Raw genomic sequence first — 19,542 nt, forward strand, 5'->3', positions numbered from 1 at the left:
TTTCTGCACAACAGAGGACGAAGCATCAACTGACTGTAGCTCCGTAGCGGCCACAACTAACGACATTCTATTGTTCTATTGCGCTGTCTACTCTTCATAACATGGATCGACTAATCCAACAAATGTCTTACAAACCCTCCTCAAATAAAATGAAAATTTCACAAGGTCGGTGTTCACTGTGCGGCATTAGTCGAGGCAATATAATGTATCAAACACGCAAAATATAAAAATTAATCCTTTTTATTTAATATTTTTCGGAGGCAACACGAAATAACGTTTTTTACAGCAGCCCACACGATACCTTATCGGACATTCGTAGGTTACAGTAATGGCCGTTTTGGGGACTGGTACATGTTTTATTTCCACAGCAGATTTTCAGTCTCCCTAATAGCTGCCGAAAAAGTCATATAATGGAAAAGAAATTACTCCAGCTGCACATCCGTCTCTTCACGATGTTGCCAGTAGGCATTCATCCATGCATTCACTATCGCCCCAGCAGCGAGCACATGTAACTGCACTAGCATCATTTAACTCTGCCACGAAGGTGCAAATTTCATTCGGAAGGATGGCAGGTCTTGAGCGGCAAGTCGGGGTCATCTGTCTCAATTCTACTGTACTTTAAGCTCTGCTTGACTGTGGGCCGACTTTTTCAATCAAACCCGACAAAAGCTGCATTTTCGGTTCCAACTTTGTCCGTTCCACAATTGGGTCTCCGAAGCTGCGAATGTAATTGCGGAATGCGCAGCGTGTTGTTTCTCTCATGAATGCATGCGCTTCGAACCGAAAGTTTGTACAAGCTGTCACTAAGCCATGCAGCAGCCATCTTTGAGCGCGCTGTGGCATGCTGTGTTCTCCCCGAATGCTTCACGCTCGCCTCAGCGCTCCTCGACGCGCCTTCCCTCCTTCACTCTCCTCCTCTCTGCGGACACCGGACGACGAGAAAGCAACCTCGAAAGCTGAGGCATCGACAGCTGTCGCTGTCAAGTAAGAAGACACCAAGTACCGCAGATGACGTCCAGCGTGCAGCAGGACACGAGCGGCACGACGTCCATCGGCTGCCGGTGGTGGCGCTGCGTGAGCATGCGCAGGCGTTGCACGAAGGCCCGCGAGTGCTCCGTCATCACCGGCACGAAGTCGTCCAGCAGCTTGAAGTGGAACGCAGGGGTGATCAGCTTGCGCCGGCCGCGCCACTTTCGCTTGGGGCTGCGTTTCGATGGAGGACAAAAGCAGAAGGTGCCCGTGTGCTCTGCGATGTAAGTGCCGGTTAAAACAATCCAGGTGGTCGAAATTAATACTGAGCCGTCAAATACGGTGTCCCTGATAGCCCATGTGTCGCTTTCGAGCGTTAAACTCCACACACTATACCATACTACTATGCTCGCATTTTACCTCTGAGTTGATCGATATGATTTACAGCAACGATACCTACACTCAGAACAGCATCTGGTGGAGTGTGCTAGGATCATGCCGAGAAATGCTGGTGAGCTATCTTCAGAGGAGCACGGTGGTTTATCCGTGAACACAGCAGTGCCAAAAAGTGACTAGTGGTGAGCGACGTATGTAGTAAGCTTGCTCAGTGGGTAGCTGTAGCACATGAGGGAGGGATGACGTCTTTATCTAGTCAGCATGGAGGCCATCGGCTCCTTAAGAATGAATCTTTAAGTATATTTTTGTGCTGACAATGGCGACGACGACGGATTTTCTACACAACGGGAGCCTTGACGTAATCGCGTCAATATTATTTATTTATTTATTTATTTGAACATACTGTTAGTCCCTTCTTGGGACTGTTACAGGAGTGGATTTATAAATAACAAGATGCAAGTTAACAACACAATAAAACAAAAGCGAGCAATCAGGTTTAAAAGACAAGAAATCAGCATTCATATGCGGAATCACATCAAATGAAAAACAGAAAACTGAAGAAAGCCAACTCTGGCCTTCTAAACATGTGTTCAAACACGTATCAAAGTATTCATTAATACAATCATAAATTTGGTACATAATCGAGTGAGCAAAAAAAAAAAGCAACATAAAACCAATACAGACTATGGATGGTCATCAATTCTGGCTTGATGATAAAACTGATGAGACTGCAAGCTCCATGAATTTTTCTAAGGAATGCTGCGCAGTTATAGATTTATCTAGGGCGTTCCATTCCCTTACTGCTCGGGGAAAGAAAGAAAAATAATATGTGTTGTTAGCACAGAAGTATTCATTAATCGTAAAATCATGCTTGTGACGTGTGCCTCTAGAACGGTTAAAACTAATGTAAGTAGCAGGATCCATGTTGAATGCATTATGAGTTAATTGATATAAAAACTTGAGTCTATGAAGTGTTACGCGACTTGATAATGTGTCGAGGCCTGCGCGGGAAAGCAGCTCCGTGGGAGAGTCAGTGCGCCGGTATCTGTGGTAGATGAAGCGAACCGCTTTTCGTTGAACTGATTCGAGCATGTGTACATCTTTTTGCATATAGGGAAACCAGACGACGTTTGCATATTCTAAGATTGGGCGGATAAGGATATAAAGGCCTGCGCCCGCTGAGGTATCTTGCTAGAAATATAGGCACAATGTGGGTTGGAGCATTCACGTAGCACCATATGCCACGGGTACATGTGCCTACGAAAGAACTATTTTGATTTGTATCCCGTTTCGCGAATATTTCACATATTCGGCTAAACGGGCGTTGTCGTCACTGAACCTAGCAGAGTATTGCCTTTAAATGAAAACTTTCACTAACGATTTGGAATCGGTCCCCGAATGAGACAGCAATTAGAGAAGTTCACGCGATGAATTCGTGCTGGTATCGGAAGATAACCGGACGCGATAATATGTGAAGAAGGTTGCTTACCTTGTGAGGAGGCCGGTTCCAAGCCACGAATTCAGGAGCTTGTAGAGTTGGCCTTTGTCCAACAATGTGTTGCTTTTCAGCAGGGCCTAGAATAGCGGCAACAACGTTTGCTGGCATGGTGAAAGGATGAACTAGGTAAATGTACTATAATATGGTATTTTTACGCTTTTTTTTTTTCATTTAAATGTCGCTACAAGACATAAGCTCACATCTTTGTCCTGAAAGTAGCCGAGCATCAACGCATGCATGTGTTAGGTTAAACGAACAATTCAAAAGACGTTTATTCGTCTTTTCGTTACAAAGGAGCACTGGGATAACAAGAGGCCGTGTTGCTTCTTTCGTGTCCAACACCTGAGTCTGTTGTTCTTTCCGCGCCGAGCGAGCGCTCGTCCTCCTCATCCTCATCCTATCCTCACATCACTTTCTCCTCCCACGGGCGGCTCGGGTTGCTCGCCCTCCGGCGAAGGATCTCCTTTGGCGGGGATGAGCTGGCGCTCACACATGGACCGCATGTGAGTGCCATATCCAATGTCGGATTTGAGCATAGAGTTAGAGTTGTTGCGAAAGCAACACTACTGGAGCCCAGCTCGGCTCGTCGCGCATGCTCTTGGCGGTGCGGCTACCAAACATCCTTGAGTCGCCGTTGCCTATAGCAACCGCTTCAGCTGCGCTCCTATAGACGGCGCCGCGCTGCTGCCGCCTGTTTTCCCGCGAATTCGCACCCAGCAAACTTGTCCTTGACGATGTCGTGCCGTTGCCTAGCAAACCGAGTTACCCGAGCTTACCCGAGTTTCTTAACCCCACCTGTCAATGAGGATTTTGCTAACCTTGCTAATTCCAAAGTAGCACTTTCGACAAAGGCCTCTTCAGGCAAAGCATATAGTTCAGCAATGAGTGCTCACGTAGAAGTATACATCGATGAGTGTGGTGTGGCGATTACTCACTTCAACTCCTTCAGCCGAGTTGAGGATGACAAAAGGCCAAACGCCGATGTAGATTTTGCTTAGTGCCAGCTTTGTCGTTTCCATGACGCGCATGTAGCCAAATAGGAACTGCAGGGCCACTGCGAACGCAATGGCGCGCAAGTGTGGTCCGGAATGTCACGACGGAAATCAGTTATCGTGGTCAAGTGAGAAAACTGGAAACTCGCCGCTGCAAGTTTTTTTTGCACGTGGTTCATGCATGGACCATCGAACGACACGAGCCTGGGATGAACGTGAGAAACGGTTAATGAAAGCAATTTATCGCGGCTTTTAAGAGCTTAGTTTCTCGATTTGTTGGGGTCTGCTACCACCTCCCATCGACGCGAAATTTTCTTTCCGAGGAATTCAAGATGGCGGCACCCATAGTAAATCGATATAGCAACCCAGTTGGTGATTCATTGGTGACGTCATTGATTATGTGACGCCATAATAAACTAGTCACATGACTATAAATGCTTAATCGCTTTTAACTCAGTGATTAATGAGGCATCATAAAATGAATTAGGTATTTAGAATCCTCTATATGAGTAGAACAGGTTAGACATCAAAATTAACTAACGAAGTTAATATTTAGTTATGGTTTTGCTTATATTTAATTGCTTTTAATTAACTAGCCGATAACATCATGATCTAACGAATGGATATTCGTAACGGGCTCGATGGGTGGGGCATGTTAGACACCAGTATTCTCTAATTAGGTTAATATTTACTTATGGTTAGGCTTAACATCGCGGCCATTTCGTGAGCACTTGGCGGCTCACAATTTTATACCTCATGGCAACCCGGCACCTACCGCCTTGAGGTAAGGAAAAATGGCCCTCCAAAGAGTCGAAAAACTTTTTCGGCCCAGATTGGTCAAAAATATTTTACCTCAAGGCGGTAGGCGGCCGCTCGCCGTAAGGTACGGAAAAGTACCTAATCTCGTGGCAATACATCACATGAACGATCGATGGCGCTGCCGAACAGCTAACTCTCGTTACTTCAACGTCTTCTAGACGGTGGTGGCATTTTTCTTGCAGGGTGAACTATCCTCGTCATGATGGAAACATAAGAGATACATTTTTTTGCAACAACAAAAAATAAAGATACCTGACGGGACGGTAATTTTTCTGAGCCCTTTCTGGCTCGTCACAGGCTCTCCCTGTTTATATGAAAAATTGCGTTTCTATCAAGTTCAAACAACGTTTGGTGTTGGTCCAGCAGATCCACTGTTTTAGAAACAGTGGAGTAAACAAGAAAGCGAGCGAAGGAAAAATTGCAAAACATCAGGCACTGCTCCATCTTGCTTAGTACTGAAGGACGACCCTAAAGTTTCAGAGATTAACGCTTCTGGTATAATGATCAAGTACTTGCGCATGGAACAGGTGATGGCCAAATTGGTTTACCTGTAGTAATACCGACAGGGGAGTTGAAGTAATTTCGTGCAGTTTCGGTTGCCCAAGCGTTATTATAGCAGCGTCTGCTTATGAACCATTGCTGGAGAGCTGGGCTAGTCGTATTGGTTCTTTCTGAAGTAACAAACATTCCACGATACTGCACGTGAAAAACACAGCGACGGATGCCGGATTCTTACTGCGTTCCACCTTGAGCTGTTCGTAATTTTAAAATGAACTGCGAGCCGTATATTAAGGCGAAAGCCTTTAATGGCTCATACTGTCGTCCGTTAACAAAGCGTGCTACACGTGTTTAACTCGGGAACTAAAGAAGATAGAAGAAAACCAATGGTTGCTTCAGATAGAGGAGAAAAAATGAACCTAGAAGCCATGTTTAATGACTGCAGATTAATTATTTAATTAATTATAGGCAAATATCTCGAAATTGCGTTGAAATAGCGCGGACGTCGATACAGCCACGGGAACGATGTGGCGTCACATCCACCGGAAGTCGTCATGGGATAGTGAAAATTGCCACAGAATAGTAGGGAAACCGACAGATTTGTGTCAGATTAGATGAAAAAATGTGTACTTAACCGTAATTAACACTTAAGGTCCCCGAAAGATGTATAATTTTGGTATCGATATAGCCAAGGAAATGGTGTGACGACACATCCACCGGAAGTCATCACGGCATAGTCTCCTCGGCTTTTGCCTCTCAACATTTCAGTTGCCAAAGTGTCCTCGCAATTTTTTTCTGGGAAGACAACAGCAGATGAGACGCGAGTGTCCCACAGACGAGACAAATTGTTACGCTGTTGGCGTCAGTTTCTTTCGTCACGAGGACGTCCGCTTTGAGAAGAAACTCATTCAGGTCAAAGAACAAACAGTGCATATGCTACTTTGCAATTCTGTGCCACCTTATTAATGCGCCAACTCATTTACTACATTTCGATACCAGTTAAAAAGCTGATTTAAAGGCAAATATATTTCAGGTCATTTACGAGATGAAGATCAGCAACGCCAAATGACTGGTAAATGAGCACATTTTGCTGACCTATGTCCCAGCTCGGCTATGTCTCAGCTTTCTAATTAAAAACAAAATAAACAAATAAGAATGCCAAAAAAATAAGAATTTAAGATCTTAGTAAAATGACTCGCGCTAATAAAACGTTTGCAAAAAAAAAAGTTGAACATTTCGGAAATAAATCTCTTTGGAATAGCAGATAGTGAGCGTTTGAAACTTCAACAATTGTATTATTTTCTTTTCTCGTTCTCCGTGCAGCGCAGTCTATTTTTCTTTGATTTGAAGATAGTGGAAACGTCGCCCGATGCACAGAGCGAGACAGAGAGCCGGTTTTATATTTTTTTGTGTTTACCTTGGTTCATTCTGTTGCAAATAAGCACCGTACGAAAATGCAAAAAAAAAGTGCTCTCCACACCTGACAAAAAAAAACAACTAAAACTACATTTGGCTCTAAAACAGCCTGCAATCTAGTCTTACAAAAAATAAAGAACATGGCATTAAGTACTGCTGAGGGAGCATAACACAGGAGATGCAGCAAAAGTCATTTTCTCCTTTCTTTCTTCTTTGTAGACCGCTTCTAAGAGCAGTTGAAACCAAAACGTTCTTAAATGGACACGCTAGACGAAAGGAGGTATTGGCGCTGGTATGCAAAAGAACAAATCCGCGCTGATCAGTGTCAGCGATACTTCGCGATTAATCAGTTACAGTGAGCGACACCAACCGGGACGCGGAGGATACTCATGGCATTTCTATTTGCACGCCCCTACTCCATGGTTCCGTTCAATCTTTTTAGGCACTATGCACAAGTTGCAGATAGCATTACGTACACAGTGTTTTTCTATGTATGCAATTGCGAGTAAAGCGAACTCGCAGCCTTTTTTTTTTAGAATTTGCTACACGAATTTCTTTGTTTAACGCCTTAAGCACTCGTCGCGCCTCACCACGGGTGCTTTTATGCGAAGCATATTGCTAGAGCTACCACTCACGCCGTCGCCGTGGGACCCCCACGTGACACCGTGACGTCACACCACGTGACACCGTGACGTCACACCACGTGACATCGGATGAGAGAGCCGGCCTCCACCTCGCGCCGTCGCCGTGGGAAACCTAGCCGTCACGCCACGTGACACCGTGACGTCACACCACGTGACATCGGATGAGAGAGCCGGCCTCCACCTTAATGAGTGTAGGACAGCAGCGCCATCCTTGGGGAGCGCGCGAAAGCACGCCCTGGAGCTCCCTTCTTTCTCTAAGCGGCCTTCTCTCAAAGCCCATAACAGATCACGTACGACAACGAAGTGTATTGTGGCATGTATGTGCTTTTTGCACGCGTTATTAGAAATCGAAACGTTTGTCAGTGGCACTCTTTCTGGATGTAAAAGGTGCCTACGACAACGTGACCCATGAGGCCATCCTTGATGCGCTGGAAACTGTGGGCATCGGTGGTCGGATGTTTGCGTGGATAGAGAGCTATCTGTCCAAAAGATCATTTTTTATCGAATGTGAAGATGACCAGACGCGTGCGCATTGCACCTACCGTGGCGTGCCCCAGGGCGGTGTCCTTAGCCCTACATTATTTAATCTGACTCTCATCGCCCTCCCTGAGAACCTCCCCAACACCGTCCAGGTGTGTCTGCACCGTCCAGGTGTGTCTGCGGCCCAAATGCAATGATATCTGCATTTGGGCCTCCTCTGTGACGCGTCCCCAGGTGCGTGCAAGACTTCAGCGGGCAGCATCGATCACTTCCTATCTCCAGAAGAAAGGTCTCAGCGTTTCACCGGAAAAGTGCGCGCTAGTGGCATTTACATGTAAATGTATGACTCCCTATCCGGTACGCATCGACGGTCAAGTCATTTCTTACAGTAAATCTCATCGTTTCCTAGAGATCCTGATCGACCGCAATTTATCATGGAGCCCGCATTGCACTCTACTGAAAAAAACGCTAACATCTATCGCTCATTTACTTCGATTTCTGGGAGGAAAATCATGGGGCTCGTCGGTCCAGTCAATGCTGGAGTTGTACAGAGCTCTATTTGTGGGATGCTTGCGGTACAGTACACCTGTACTCTCAAACACGTGCAAAACTAACACGCGTGCCGTCCAGTCAGTGCAGGGTCAGGCCCTTCTCACATGCCTAGGTCTCCCTCGGAGCGCATCAACACTGGGTAGCATTGCACTCGCCAAAGACCACCCGATCTACTTATATTGTCCTAGACTGCTTGCGAATGCACATACGTCATATCTCAAGGATTCCACAGCATCACCTTGCGCCTTTTCCACTGCAGAGACCACATTCTGCATTTGCGAAGGTGATAACGACGCAACAGTCGTCGATCCCACAACAGTTCACCCCGGCAGCACTACCTCCCTCTCCTCTGTGGTGTACGCGGCTCCCATGTGTGCGCCTTGCTATTCCGGGGATAGCGAAGAAGTCAAATTTATCGACGCCAGCCATTAAGCAACTGACACTGTCCATGCTCCACTTCGAATATTGGGACCGTACTCACGTCTATACGGATGGATCAGCGCTTGTCCTGTCGTCTCCTTTACTCTTGTGTCTAGTCTTTTGTGCGCTGTTTTTCAACCATGAACCTATACCAACTCGCCCAACTTAACGTTCTACTCAGTAACCTCTACTAGTTCTGCTTGCGCTGTGGTCGTTCCTGCGCGACAGACTCAAATTCACCAACAAATTTCGCATCGGACTACCTCTACTGCAGCAGAGTTGGCCGCACTTCTTGCGGCGGTACAGTATATCTCACAACAATCACCTCAAAAATGGGCCGTTTTATGTGATTCAAAAGCTGCCCTACAATGTCTTCAATCTGCCTTGAGACATAGCGACCATGAGCAACTTATAGCGGAGATACGATATCTGCACCACCAGGCAATCGAACAAGACCATGAAATCATCTTCCAGTGGGTACCAGGCCATAGCGGCATTGTTGGTAACGCCTTAGCTGACGATGCTGCTCGATCGGCTCACGAGACAACCAACACTGTCCGCATACCACTGACAAGAGCTGACGCAGCACGGCACCTTCAACTGCTCGCCCGAAACCTGACTGTAACATCGTGGTCTGCCCCTGGAGGTTGGACACCCTGCTCGCATCACTTCAACCTCTTGCTCCAACGTCATATACCATTCGGCCTCCCCCGCAATGATACTGCGCTGTTGTGCCGCTTGTGGCTGGGAGCGGCGTTCACAAACGCCTATTCCCATCTCATCTCAATGGCTGACTCTCCTGCGTGTGGCCAGTGTGGTTGTGACGAGACGATCAGCCACCTCCTCTGTGACTGCCCTCGTTTTGAGCGAGAGCGCGGTTGCCTAGTTGCTTCTCTGCTCCGCTTGGACTCGCGTCCTTTAACAGAGTCTAACGTTCTGGGGCCTTGGACACAACCTTCCAGACAATGGAAAGCGGTGAAAGCGCTCCTGAATTTCCTAAGGGACTCGGGGTTGCATTCCCGCCTATAATCTAAGTTTTCAGTGCGCGCCCTCTGTCCCTGTGACATAGTGGTCGCTGGTCACTTAGAAGACTCATTTCCTTGCCGCTCGTTTTCCTTTTTTCCCCTTTGTTCCCCTCCCCAAGTGTAGGGTAGCCAACTGGGCATCGCCTTTCCGTCCTTTTCTCTCTCTCTCTCTCTATTAGAAATCGGAAATTATAATTCCGTGCATTATCAAATGCACAGCTCGACTGATATCTTGATAAACATTGAGAAGACACTGGCAGCAGTTATTTTTTGTGACTCGTTTAGAGAGCAACCGGCGCTTGTATGCCGGTCCCGTAGGAGGGCTTAGAGAGTCTCGTTGAATCTCGATACGTCTCGTACGGTGCCCGGATGTTCTCGATTCAGAGCCCGGATGAGTGGAATTCAGTGCCCGGATGATGGCTCTCGGTCTCGGCGTGACGTCACCACATTACCTACAACGGGAGCTAAAAGCATTTCATGCTTAAAACAAAGTAACTTCCTCTCACAGTTAGCAAACACAGGTGACAACATTCACCCATAACACACTCGACACGCAGAACACTGGGAAGTTCCCTCATCACGAACTATGTAATGCAAATGTTGTGTAATGTAATTCCAAGACTGTTAATAATTTTAATGAAGACCATACAATGCATGAATATATTAGAAACATTGACGGCTTGTACAGTTGATTTTATTTATGGTATGTGAATTCTGATGTATATGTGTGCATAATGTGTAATGTGTAGAAGACCCCGCACCTCAACCAAATGTTAAAAGGTGGCAAGCCTAGAAAAAGGGCGACATGATGACAGATGATATGATTCAATGGCTGTGGGCCTAGCGCGAGTGCTCCGTCCCGCGCCACTGCCCTCTTCTTTGTAACAAAATGTAGTAGTAGTAGTAGTAGTAAAAGACTTTTATCGACCAAAATTTATAGGCCGAGCATTTCGGCCGCCTGGGCGACCAGAAGCCGCTGTTCTTCCCCTTCAGCGCCAAGCCAGTCGAGCCAGGTGGGGATGGATAGAGAGGGTGGGGGGAAGGAACCCGACTGCTGAGCAGCCGGGCAATCAAATTTCTTATAAAGGATATTCACTCTAGAGATCTGTAACTCACGAGGAAAGACGCCAGCATTAAAACAAAGGTTGAATATATGAGTTAAAGGTCTGGTAATAATGTCCGCGACAAATTTCACTGGTCGAACTTGGATATCAAAAACATCAAGAGAAGTAGTGTTTTTTAATTTCATAATTACTCTTTGAACCTCAGATTCTGTTACAGGGTATAAGAAAATTGATTGCGGACACTTATTAATCATGTAGTGTGCATTGTCCTCTACGACTAATGAAAAAGGCAGATTGACTAAGTAGTTATTGAAAGTACTTGCCAGTTCCTTTCCAGTTACAATTTTTCCATCAATATTTATTTATTTATTTATTTACTTATTTATTTATTTAGAACATACTGCAGGCCTACAGTAGGCCCAAGCAGGAGGGGCGAATACATAATATATGAAAAAAAAGAACAGGTTTAGCAAAATTGAAAAATGTTAAATACAAGTTGTAACACAAGATACAGCAATAAATACAAGGCTCAGATGCAAAATACAAAAAGTAAAAGTAGAAATAAATGGCTCTCAAATTAAATGCAGTGAAGAAAACATAGAGTCAAAAGAATCAGCTCTGGTTAAGAGATCTGGCGGACACCTGTTCCACTCCTCAATGGTGCGTGGAAAAAATGAGTATTTAAAGGCGTTAATCCTAGCACTGTAAGGGGTTAATGATTGTGTATGATGATTTCGTGTTTGGCGCGTAGTGTTAGGTTTGAGGAAGGGGTCTGCATTCATAGACAGTTTATGGTTTTTTAGTAACGAAAGTAGTTTCAGTCTTTGAATTTAGCTCAGTGACTGGAATTTGGGACTTTCCGGTTCCGAAGAGTGTATTTTTCTTTTTCCATGTTGCTGCTGAGTCCGAACCTGTCAGAAATACATTATTAAAGTGTTCAGTCCTGGCACACTTAATTTCCTTGTTAAGTACAGTTTTCCTTGTTAATTTCCTTGTTAAGTACGGTACAGTTTTAATTCTTTTAATCGCTCAGCATCGCGCTCTGTAAGAAATTTAGCGTACAGACAGTACTTAACTTTAATTTTCTTCAGAAGATCTTTATTAATCCACGGCTTTCTAATTTTTCGTGACTTTTTGTATTCTCTCTTCGGAAAATGCTTTGCGTATATTGTTGTGAATAGTGAAAGAAATCGGTCAAAGGAATCATTAGGATTATCCGTGCTAAATACATTTCTCCAGGACAAGTTTAGTATTACCTCCCGAAAGCTATCGAGCTTTTGAGGTGAAATACTTTGTATGAAAATTGTAGATTTAGATTCATCACAGTGATCCAGAATAGCCATGAATATTTTAGTCGAGGGTTTGACGGCATACCGTCTGGTCAGGAATCATGGTGATGAGGATTGCTGGTCACTGGCCAAAGTCAATAAATATGGAAAGATGTTTCGGGAGCGCTACGGCTCCCTTGTTCACTATGATGCAATCGGCGCACGGATCCATCCTTTTGTAGCACTCAGTAGCGTTTTTAATGATTTAGCATAGATAGGATGTAGAGTTTGCAGTTTTCCATGAATATTGGAAGGTGGTCACTGAGATCACAGCTTTTGTATTTGCGGTGGTTGAGCTAGTAAGAAAGATATCAATTAATGTTTTGGATTCAGCAGTTACCCTCGTAGGCATACTAATAGCGTTAATTAGGCCGAAACTATCGAAAAGCCATTTTGTTTCGTTTGCCATTGATGAATCTACGAGCATATCTATATTAATATCGCCGCCACAGACTACTTTTAATAGATTAATTCTGCTGTACTCAAAAATATATTCAAGGTTCTTGAGAAAGTTTGGAGTACTAGAGCTTGGAGGACGGTAAACTACCGAGACAAGATAACCGTTCAAATAAAGAGAGTATTTCACAGTCGGTGTCACTACGGGTGAGGGATTCGATAATGTCGCATCTGTATGTGCTTTTCACTAATAATGATACACCGCCTCCACGCCACATTGGACGATTTAGGTAGAAAACGTTGTAGCCTGGCAGAGTAAAAACATCTTCGTTTGTATACCATCTTTCGCTGAGCATGATCACATCAAAGTGAAAGCCGAGCTGGCCAAAAAATACTTTCAACGGTACATGCTTATTCTTTCCTGATTGTGGATTTATACAAAATAAATTTGATGCCAGATAAATATTCTTTTCCGGGTGCTTACTTAAGTAGCTAGGAAAAGCGTACATGAAAGCAAAGACCGCAGTCTGCCGAAGTTTTTCTCTCCTAAGCAATAGCTGTCAAATCGTCGTTTGACCACACAACCAGAGCCGAGTCTCCGTCGATACGCCTGACAAGAATTTTACCGCTGCTATGGCAAACAAATTTGAAGTTGTTTTTCTTTCGCCCATTGCTTCGTCAGCCGCAGCAGTGAACGTGTTTGTTTGGTTAGGTTTGCCTGAATGTACGTCGATGAATTCCCCTCATTTAGTTTGCTTGCGTTTTTCGAACCACCGTTCCCTCAGATTGCTGGGTGAAGCGAACCCCTGGGGCTTTTGGGGGCAGACGATGCATTGCAACGACATCACTGTCATTCAGTTCATGAAGGCCATGCGAGGCAGCAAGTGTGTTAACTTAAGACGAAGATCTTCGAGTTGTCTTCTGTATTCCATGAATCTCGAGATACAGCTTTCTGTTTTGCCATTCCAGTCCATCGACGTCCTTCTTTACACTTTTTATTTTATCACTGGTCTTGTTCTTTTCAAGTGTTTCAACGCGCTCTTGGACTACATTCATGTCTCTCCCTTGTTGTGCCATTCTAGCCAACACTGTGTCGTACTTATCAGATAGCAACTGCATGCTTTTCTCGAAGGCACTGACGGTGTCTTTCGTGCTCTTTACGTCGGCTTGCAGCTCGGCTATCTCAAAGATGTTCTTGTTATCGGCTGCGGTTTTTTGTTTAGCTCCTCGGTATTGCGGACAACGCCACTGCCTTAGAATTGCTACACCTTTTGATTTTGCTAATATGTGCATTGTTGAGACTCTTTTTGTGGATGCCTACTTTTTATTATTTCGTGATTTATTTTTATTTTAGTGCAATATTTTAGCCTTGTACCAATGCTTTCTACTTACTTACCCCGCTCCCCCATGTAATACCCTCATATGAGCGCCTTTGGCGGTATTTTGAATAAATAAATAAGTGTCATGTACTCCGTGTTGGCATTAGGGAACGATAAGCACAAGGGTCATGTCTGAGTTTATTGTTAATTAGTCATAAAAAAAGATCTCAACAAAAATTTCGTCTCCTTATCTGTAGTGGTTCCGTACCGTTAGCATGCATAAAATATGAGGGGGAGTCAGTAGGTAGAAATTTTGGATATATGAAGGCAATTGCGTTCGTTTGAATGCTCTCGACCTCTCTTATGTTAGACTTTGTGTACGGGTTCCAAATTATGCAAGAATATTCGAGCTGGGGTCTAATTAGTGTTTTAACCTAAGAACTTAATCTTAGTGGGGACGTTTCGAAGCTTATGCCTTAGATAACAGAGCTTACGGAATGCGAGTGAACCGATGTTATCTATATGAGAGTTCCAAGAGAGGTTAGTAGTAAGTGTTACACCCAAGTACTTTACGGACGCCACCTGTTGCAATGGTTGCAGTGTAGCGTAAAGGTTCGTTCTGGCGCGGTATTCTCGTATTTTTTTGCTTTTAGTTGCTTTTGGATATGCGGTGTGGTTCCTGAACATAAGTATTTTTGTGAATTGCGTTCATGTTATAAATTCGAAATAGTAACTTCAAGCACAATCTGCTTCGGCGCGAGGACAGCGCTTCCCATTCCCACTTCCTTTTTCATTTCACTGCAGCTGTCCCATCGCTTGTACTGTCGCATAGCGAACCTTGCTGCTCTGTTCTGTACTCTTTTTTACTTGATCAATGTTTCCTGGTGACGATTCCAAGCACAAGACGCACACTCCAGGATCGGTCGAACGTGTGAGATATACGCAGTGTTCTCCAGGAAAAAGGGTGAGGAATTTAGATTTCGCTGAATGAAATATCGTGCTCTGGCAGGCTTTTAAACAACATTACTGATATGGGCACACCCAGGAACAATCAGATGGAAAGGTCACTCCCAAATATTTATAAAGGGCTGACGTGTTAATAATCTGTCTTCAAACGATAGCAAGTGTCAATTTTTTTTCGTGAAGGACAGATGGGTACACTTTTTGCAGTCAGTCGCATTTTCCACCTCTCACGCCATGAGACAATTTTACTAAGGTCAGTTTGTAAATCGATACAATTCTGTTGATTTTTAATCTTTCTGTACACGACACAGTCGTCAGCGAACAAACGCAAACGTGAGGGTATCCCGGCACTAATATCGTTGATATAAACTAAAAATAATAGCGGTCCTAAAACCGAGCCTTGAGGGACTCCCGATGTTACTTCAACCCAAAGGGAAGTACCACCGTTTAGAATGACACATTCTCAACGCTAGGATACGTAATTGGTAATCCAGTTGCCCACTTCTCGGTTAATATTTGCCAGCTTAAGTTTATGAAGGAGAAATGGGCGACAAACCGTGTCGAGGGACTTTTTAAAATCTAAAAAAAGTCTGTTTGCCCGTTTTTGTTGACCTCAGATCAATCAATTGTTTAGTACAGAATAGCCCTTACGAAACCATTGTTGCTCTTAAATTATTAGCCCCTGCTCTACCAAATGTTTCATTATTTCCTCCTATAAAATATGCTCTAGTATTTTGCAGGAAATTGATGGTAAGCAAATAGGCCGATAGTTGCTTAAGTCTTCTTTAAGCATGAAATGCTTTTAGCTCCCGTTGTCCGCAGTGTGGTGACGTCACGCCGAGACCGAGAGCCAACATCCGGGCACTGAATTCCACTCATCCGGGCACTGAAACGACAGCATCCGGGCACCGCACGAGATTTAACGAGACTCTCTAAAAGAGAGAGAGCCGCTTAGAGCTAGAGGGGACCTCCAGGGCGAGAAGGGCTTTGGGCGGAAAAACTGCTCCTGCGCCATCTCCAAGGATGGCGCTGCGGTCCCACACTCACGCATGTAAAAGACCGGCCGCTGGGCCTTCAGCTCATGACGGTTCCCCCTTTGGCAGGAAAATGTATACACGCTCGCGGAGTATTCGAACGCGCTGCACATACATTCTTGTCAGGCCTGCGTCTCGTCGTGTCCGCGTACGCTTCTGCATCGTCCAGCATTTCAATGCCGCCACCGTCAAAGCTGCTTAAGCCGAGCAATGGAGCCTGATGAAAGGAGAGGTAGGAAGCGTCTTGCGAGTGATACGCCGCAGCAGAAGACTGCTCGCCACTGCCGACAACGCCATGATTATGCTGCCGCTTCCGAAAGCGACAAAGCCGCCATGGTTCGCGACTGCCTACCTAAGCCCGCTCTATTGCAGGCGATCGCTTCGACGCAATAAGAAGGGTGTGTTGCGTTGAACACTAGACCCATTTCAAGACACGTAAACATTTCATGCTTACTCTACTCTCTGTTACGGGCGAGGCAGAGATTTTTTTGAACCCCCTTGTGAATCAGGACTGCAGGTGCCGATTTCCAGTTATCCGGTATCATGACAGCCGAGATATTTGGTGCACATGAGATAACGATAAGAGGCGACTGACCATGCACAGCGCTTCAACACGCGGGGAGAAATACCATCTGGACCGAGTGGCTTCGTTTCATCTATCTTTTTTGGCAACGATTCTATTCCACTCGCACTGAGCTCGACCGGGCCATTAACGGCGCAGCACCCACACATGTATCCATAAAAATTATTTTCGGGAAAACTGCACAATGAAAATAATGAGTTGCCTTAGCTTATTATCGGAGAGGACTTCATTATTTTGGACGATTTCATTTATTCCAGACGATTCAGAACCAAATCCTTTCACATATTTCGTGAAAAACTTGGGATTCGTTTTCACATTGTCATTGAGTCAACTGAAGTGCCATTCCTTCGCACTGTGTGCTTTACTTTTACTCATTAGTTACGTGAGTTAACGTTCTGAACTGATAATTAGTGTTCTTTTGAATGTCAGTTATGCTCATCTTCTCTTATTTATTAGTCTCAAGGCACCCATGGCTTGATGCAACTTTTTCAGCCTAACTGAATGAATGCACGGCACATAGTTTTCCGTCAGTTCTATCATTTTTCTTTTAAAAAATGGCCACTGTTGCACAAAAGTATTAACGTAAAAGGCAATCTAAAGCAGACAAATAATCAAGAAGTTCGCGAGAAGTGGCGGAATAATCACGCTTATCAAAAAAAATATTCCCTAATTTGCATATCTTCATTCGATTGATCTCAAGTTTAATGCTATCTACGACAGCGAGTGGTCATTTATTCCTAGGATGCAAGTGACAGAATCTAGCAAATTGTGCGGGTTACAAAGCAACAGGTCCAAAATGCTGTTGTTGCGTGTAGGTGTACTCACGTATTGAGTGAAGCCGAATGTGTCAGCAAAGTTTTTCTTCTCAAAATTTTTGCAGCAGCCAGTCAGTTGTACAGGTTCCATTAGACCAGTTCAAGTCCAGTAGTTTTAAATCTCCGGCAAGAATTATCTGATCCGATGCTTTAGAGACAATCTCGGGCAGACGTTGCAATGTAGTTGCATCAGAATTTGGAGGGCGACGTGATCCAGCAGTAAATGTTGTATTATCGGCAAAAGTCACTTTGTCCCTGATTGATTCCATGTTATTTTATCCAATAACCAAGAAAGTTGACCATACAAAACAATGAACTAACAAAGACACCACCACCCCCCCGTTCGTGCCCTATCATTCCGATGAGCGGTAGAGGGATTAGGAAACACCTCACTGTCATTGATGGACGGGGATCAGCCGCGATTCTGCTCCAAACACAATACCAGCCTCCAGTGATTCAATGAGGCCCCCGAATTCGTCTACTTTGTTCACAATGCTTCTGCAGCTTACGACAACAGTCGTTAGATTGTGCGAGGGAACAGCCCTTTTAGTAGCATGGTGTCCCTTTTTGAGGACTGGAGCCACTTTCACTTTTTCTTAGTCCCAAGTGAAGGCCTATTAGTTACGACGACAAGTCTCGCCGCGCGGCCGCCAGCACGCCTGTTTCTACGGTATATGGCTGCGAGCAACCTGAGTGTGACGACCCAGGTGACAGCTGATTCCAATTACCGAGTTTGCCCGGTCGTAGTGCAGGCCCAAAACGAAGGGGCTGAAGTTTAAGCAAAACCAGCCCCCCTTTTTGAAGTGTCTGCACGTGTCGAACGCCGTCGCCGGCGCCGCGGGGAGACGGACGTTATCTTCCCCAATTGCCGTGACCGTGCCGGGGAACAAAGGGCCTCGTTTCCTATGGCTCTTTGGCGTGTCAAGCACCGCGACGAGCTGGCGGCATCATCCCGAACCCTCGTCAACATCTCTAAGCACGAGGGACCACTTTCCGGCCTTTTCGTGACCTCGCGTTGCGGCCTCGAGCGGCTGGTGTCATTTGATGAACAGATGTCGGTGACCCGCGGGAACCTTCGGCTGGCCGGAAACCATCACCTACTGCAGTGGACGCTACCTCGACGGCAACCTTCTTTCCCTCAGACTCAACATGTGCTGGGGGCGTGACCACTCCGGCGTGGGCGTCCTCAACCTAGGGACTTTATGGAACGAGAAGGATATAAAAGTCAACTAATGCGGCAGAATCTTCTAACTTCTAATCACTTTGATGTAAAAATGTGACAAACCTATTCTCCTTTCGCCACCTACAAACCTCTTCGCTCAGCGGCACTCCTGTCCTGGTCGGTACGGGCGTCGTCTCGACCGTGGATCTGTCAAACCGCCACCCCGAACCTCGCATTCAACAGGCCTTACCGTCTACAATCAGCTGGTCAAAGCTTAGCTTAACCTTACTGGTGCTGTCCGTTGTTACCCCTTTAGCATATTTACATAATTGTTTCCGGACATTTTGTGTCTCCGGTGCAGAGTCCTGGTCCACACGGCATTCAACCCCTTGAATTGTTTGGCATTTTTAAGATTTATTTTTTTTCTTGTCGGAGAGAAAATTAACGACAATCGCTCGATTAAACTTCTTGTTGAATTGACTGACACAATGCGATCTTTGCACTGTCTTCAGTTCTATTGCAAAATGGGTCTGAGAGATTGCCTTAATCAATTCCCTTGACTCATCCCACTTTTCTGCCTTGTCATCTTTATCACCACAAACAAGATTCGTCCTCCAACTTGTTTTCAAGTTCGACACTTCTTGTTTGCAGGTATTTGGACTCCTTTTAGAGATGCTCAACTGATATTCCTTGTTCTTCCAGTGCATCATTAAGAATTGCAATCTGACCTTCAGTTATTTCCAATTTTTCAATTAGCTCGGCGAGAATAGCTTGATGTTTAGCAAATTTTCTCCAATGGCATCCAGCTTGTTCGTGATTGTGCTCTGGCCGGCCTGCAAATCGCGGCGTTTCGGGATGGCGTATTGTGAATGAGTCGATTCCTATGATAGCTTCGCAGGGGATAGAGAGACTTAGCGTAGCGCAAAACGTACTAGCGTAGACGTATACCGGTTCGCCGAGCACCGGCTGCTCATAAGCACCCTATCAAAAAATCCAACAGTCTCTCCTTGTTGGCCCTTGAATGGCAAACAGGAATTGCTATTGGCACTCTGTTTGTCAAACAAGCCAGTAAGCCAACACCAACAGATTCCTTATTGGGCCGTGTTGGCGGAACGCGAAATTATGCCAACACCAACAGAGTGGCTTGAATTGGAAAGAAAATCCTGACT

The 19,542-nt window shown here is 45.2% G+C and overlaps 1 protein-coding gene across 1 annotated transcript in view; it reads right to left on the bottom strand.

Annotated features, from left to right (window-relative positions):
* The window catches only part of LOC149363982 (cytochrome P450 4V2-like), a 284,143-nt gene that overhangs the window by 21,834 nt on the left and 242,767 nt on the right, over nt 1–19,542 (bottom strand). The window contains exons 2-4 of the mRNA XM_089573973.1: nt 3,799–3,917; nt 2,855–2,940; nt 1,004–1,203 (exon numbers count right to left, since the gene is read on the bottom strand). Coding sequence (XP_089430099.1) covers nt 1,004–1,203; nt 2,855–2,940; nt 3,799–3,891 — 379 coding nt within the window. The 5' untranslated portion in view covers nt 3,892–3,917. The remainder of the gene's footprint in view (nt 1–1,003; nt 1,204–2,854; nt 2,941–3,798; nt 3,918–19,542) is intronic.

This window comes from Amblyomma mixtum, chromosome 2 (genome assembly GCF_055824585.1).
Source record: "Amblyomma mixtum isolate Tamu chromosome 2, ASM5582458v1, whole genome shotgun sequence".
Taxonomy (NCBI): Eukaryota; Metazoa; Arthropoda; class Arachnida; order Ixodida; family Ixodidae; genus Amblyomma; species Amblyomma mixtum.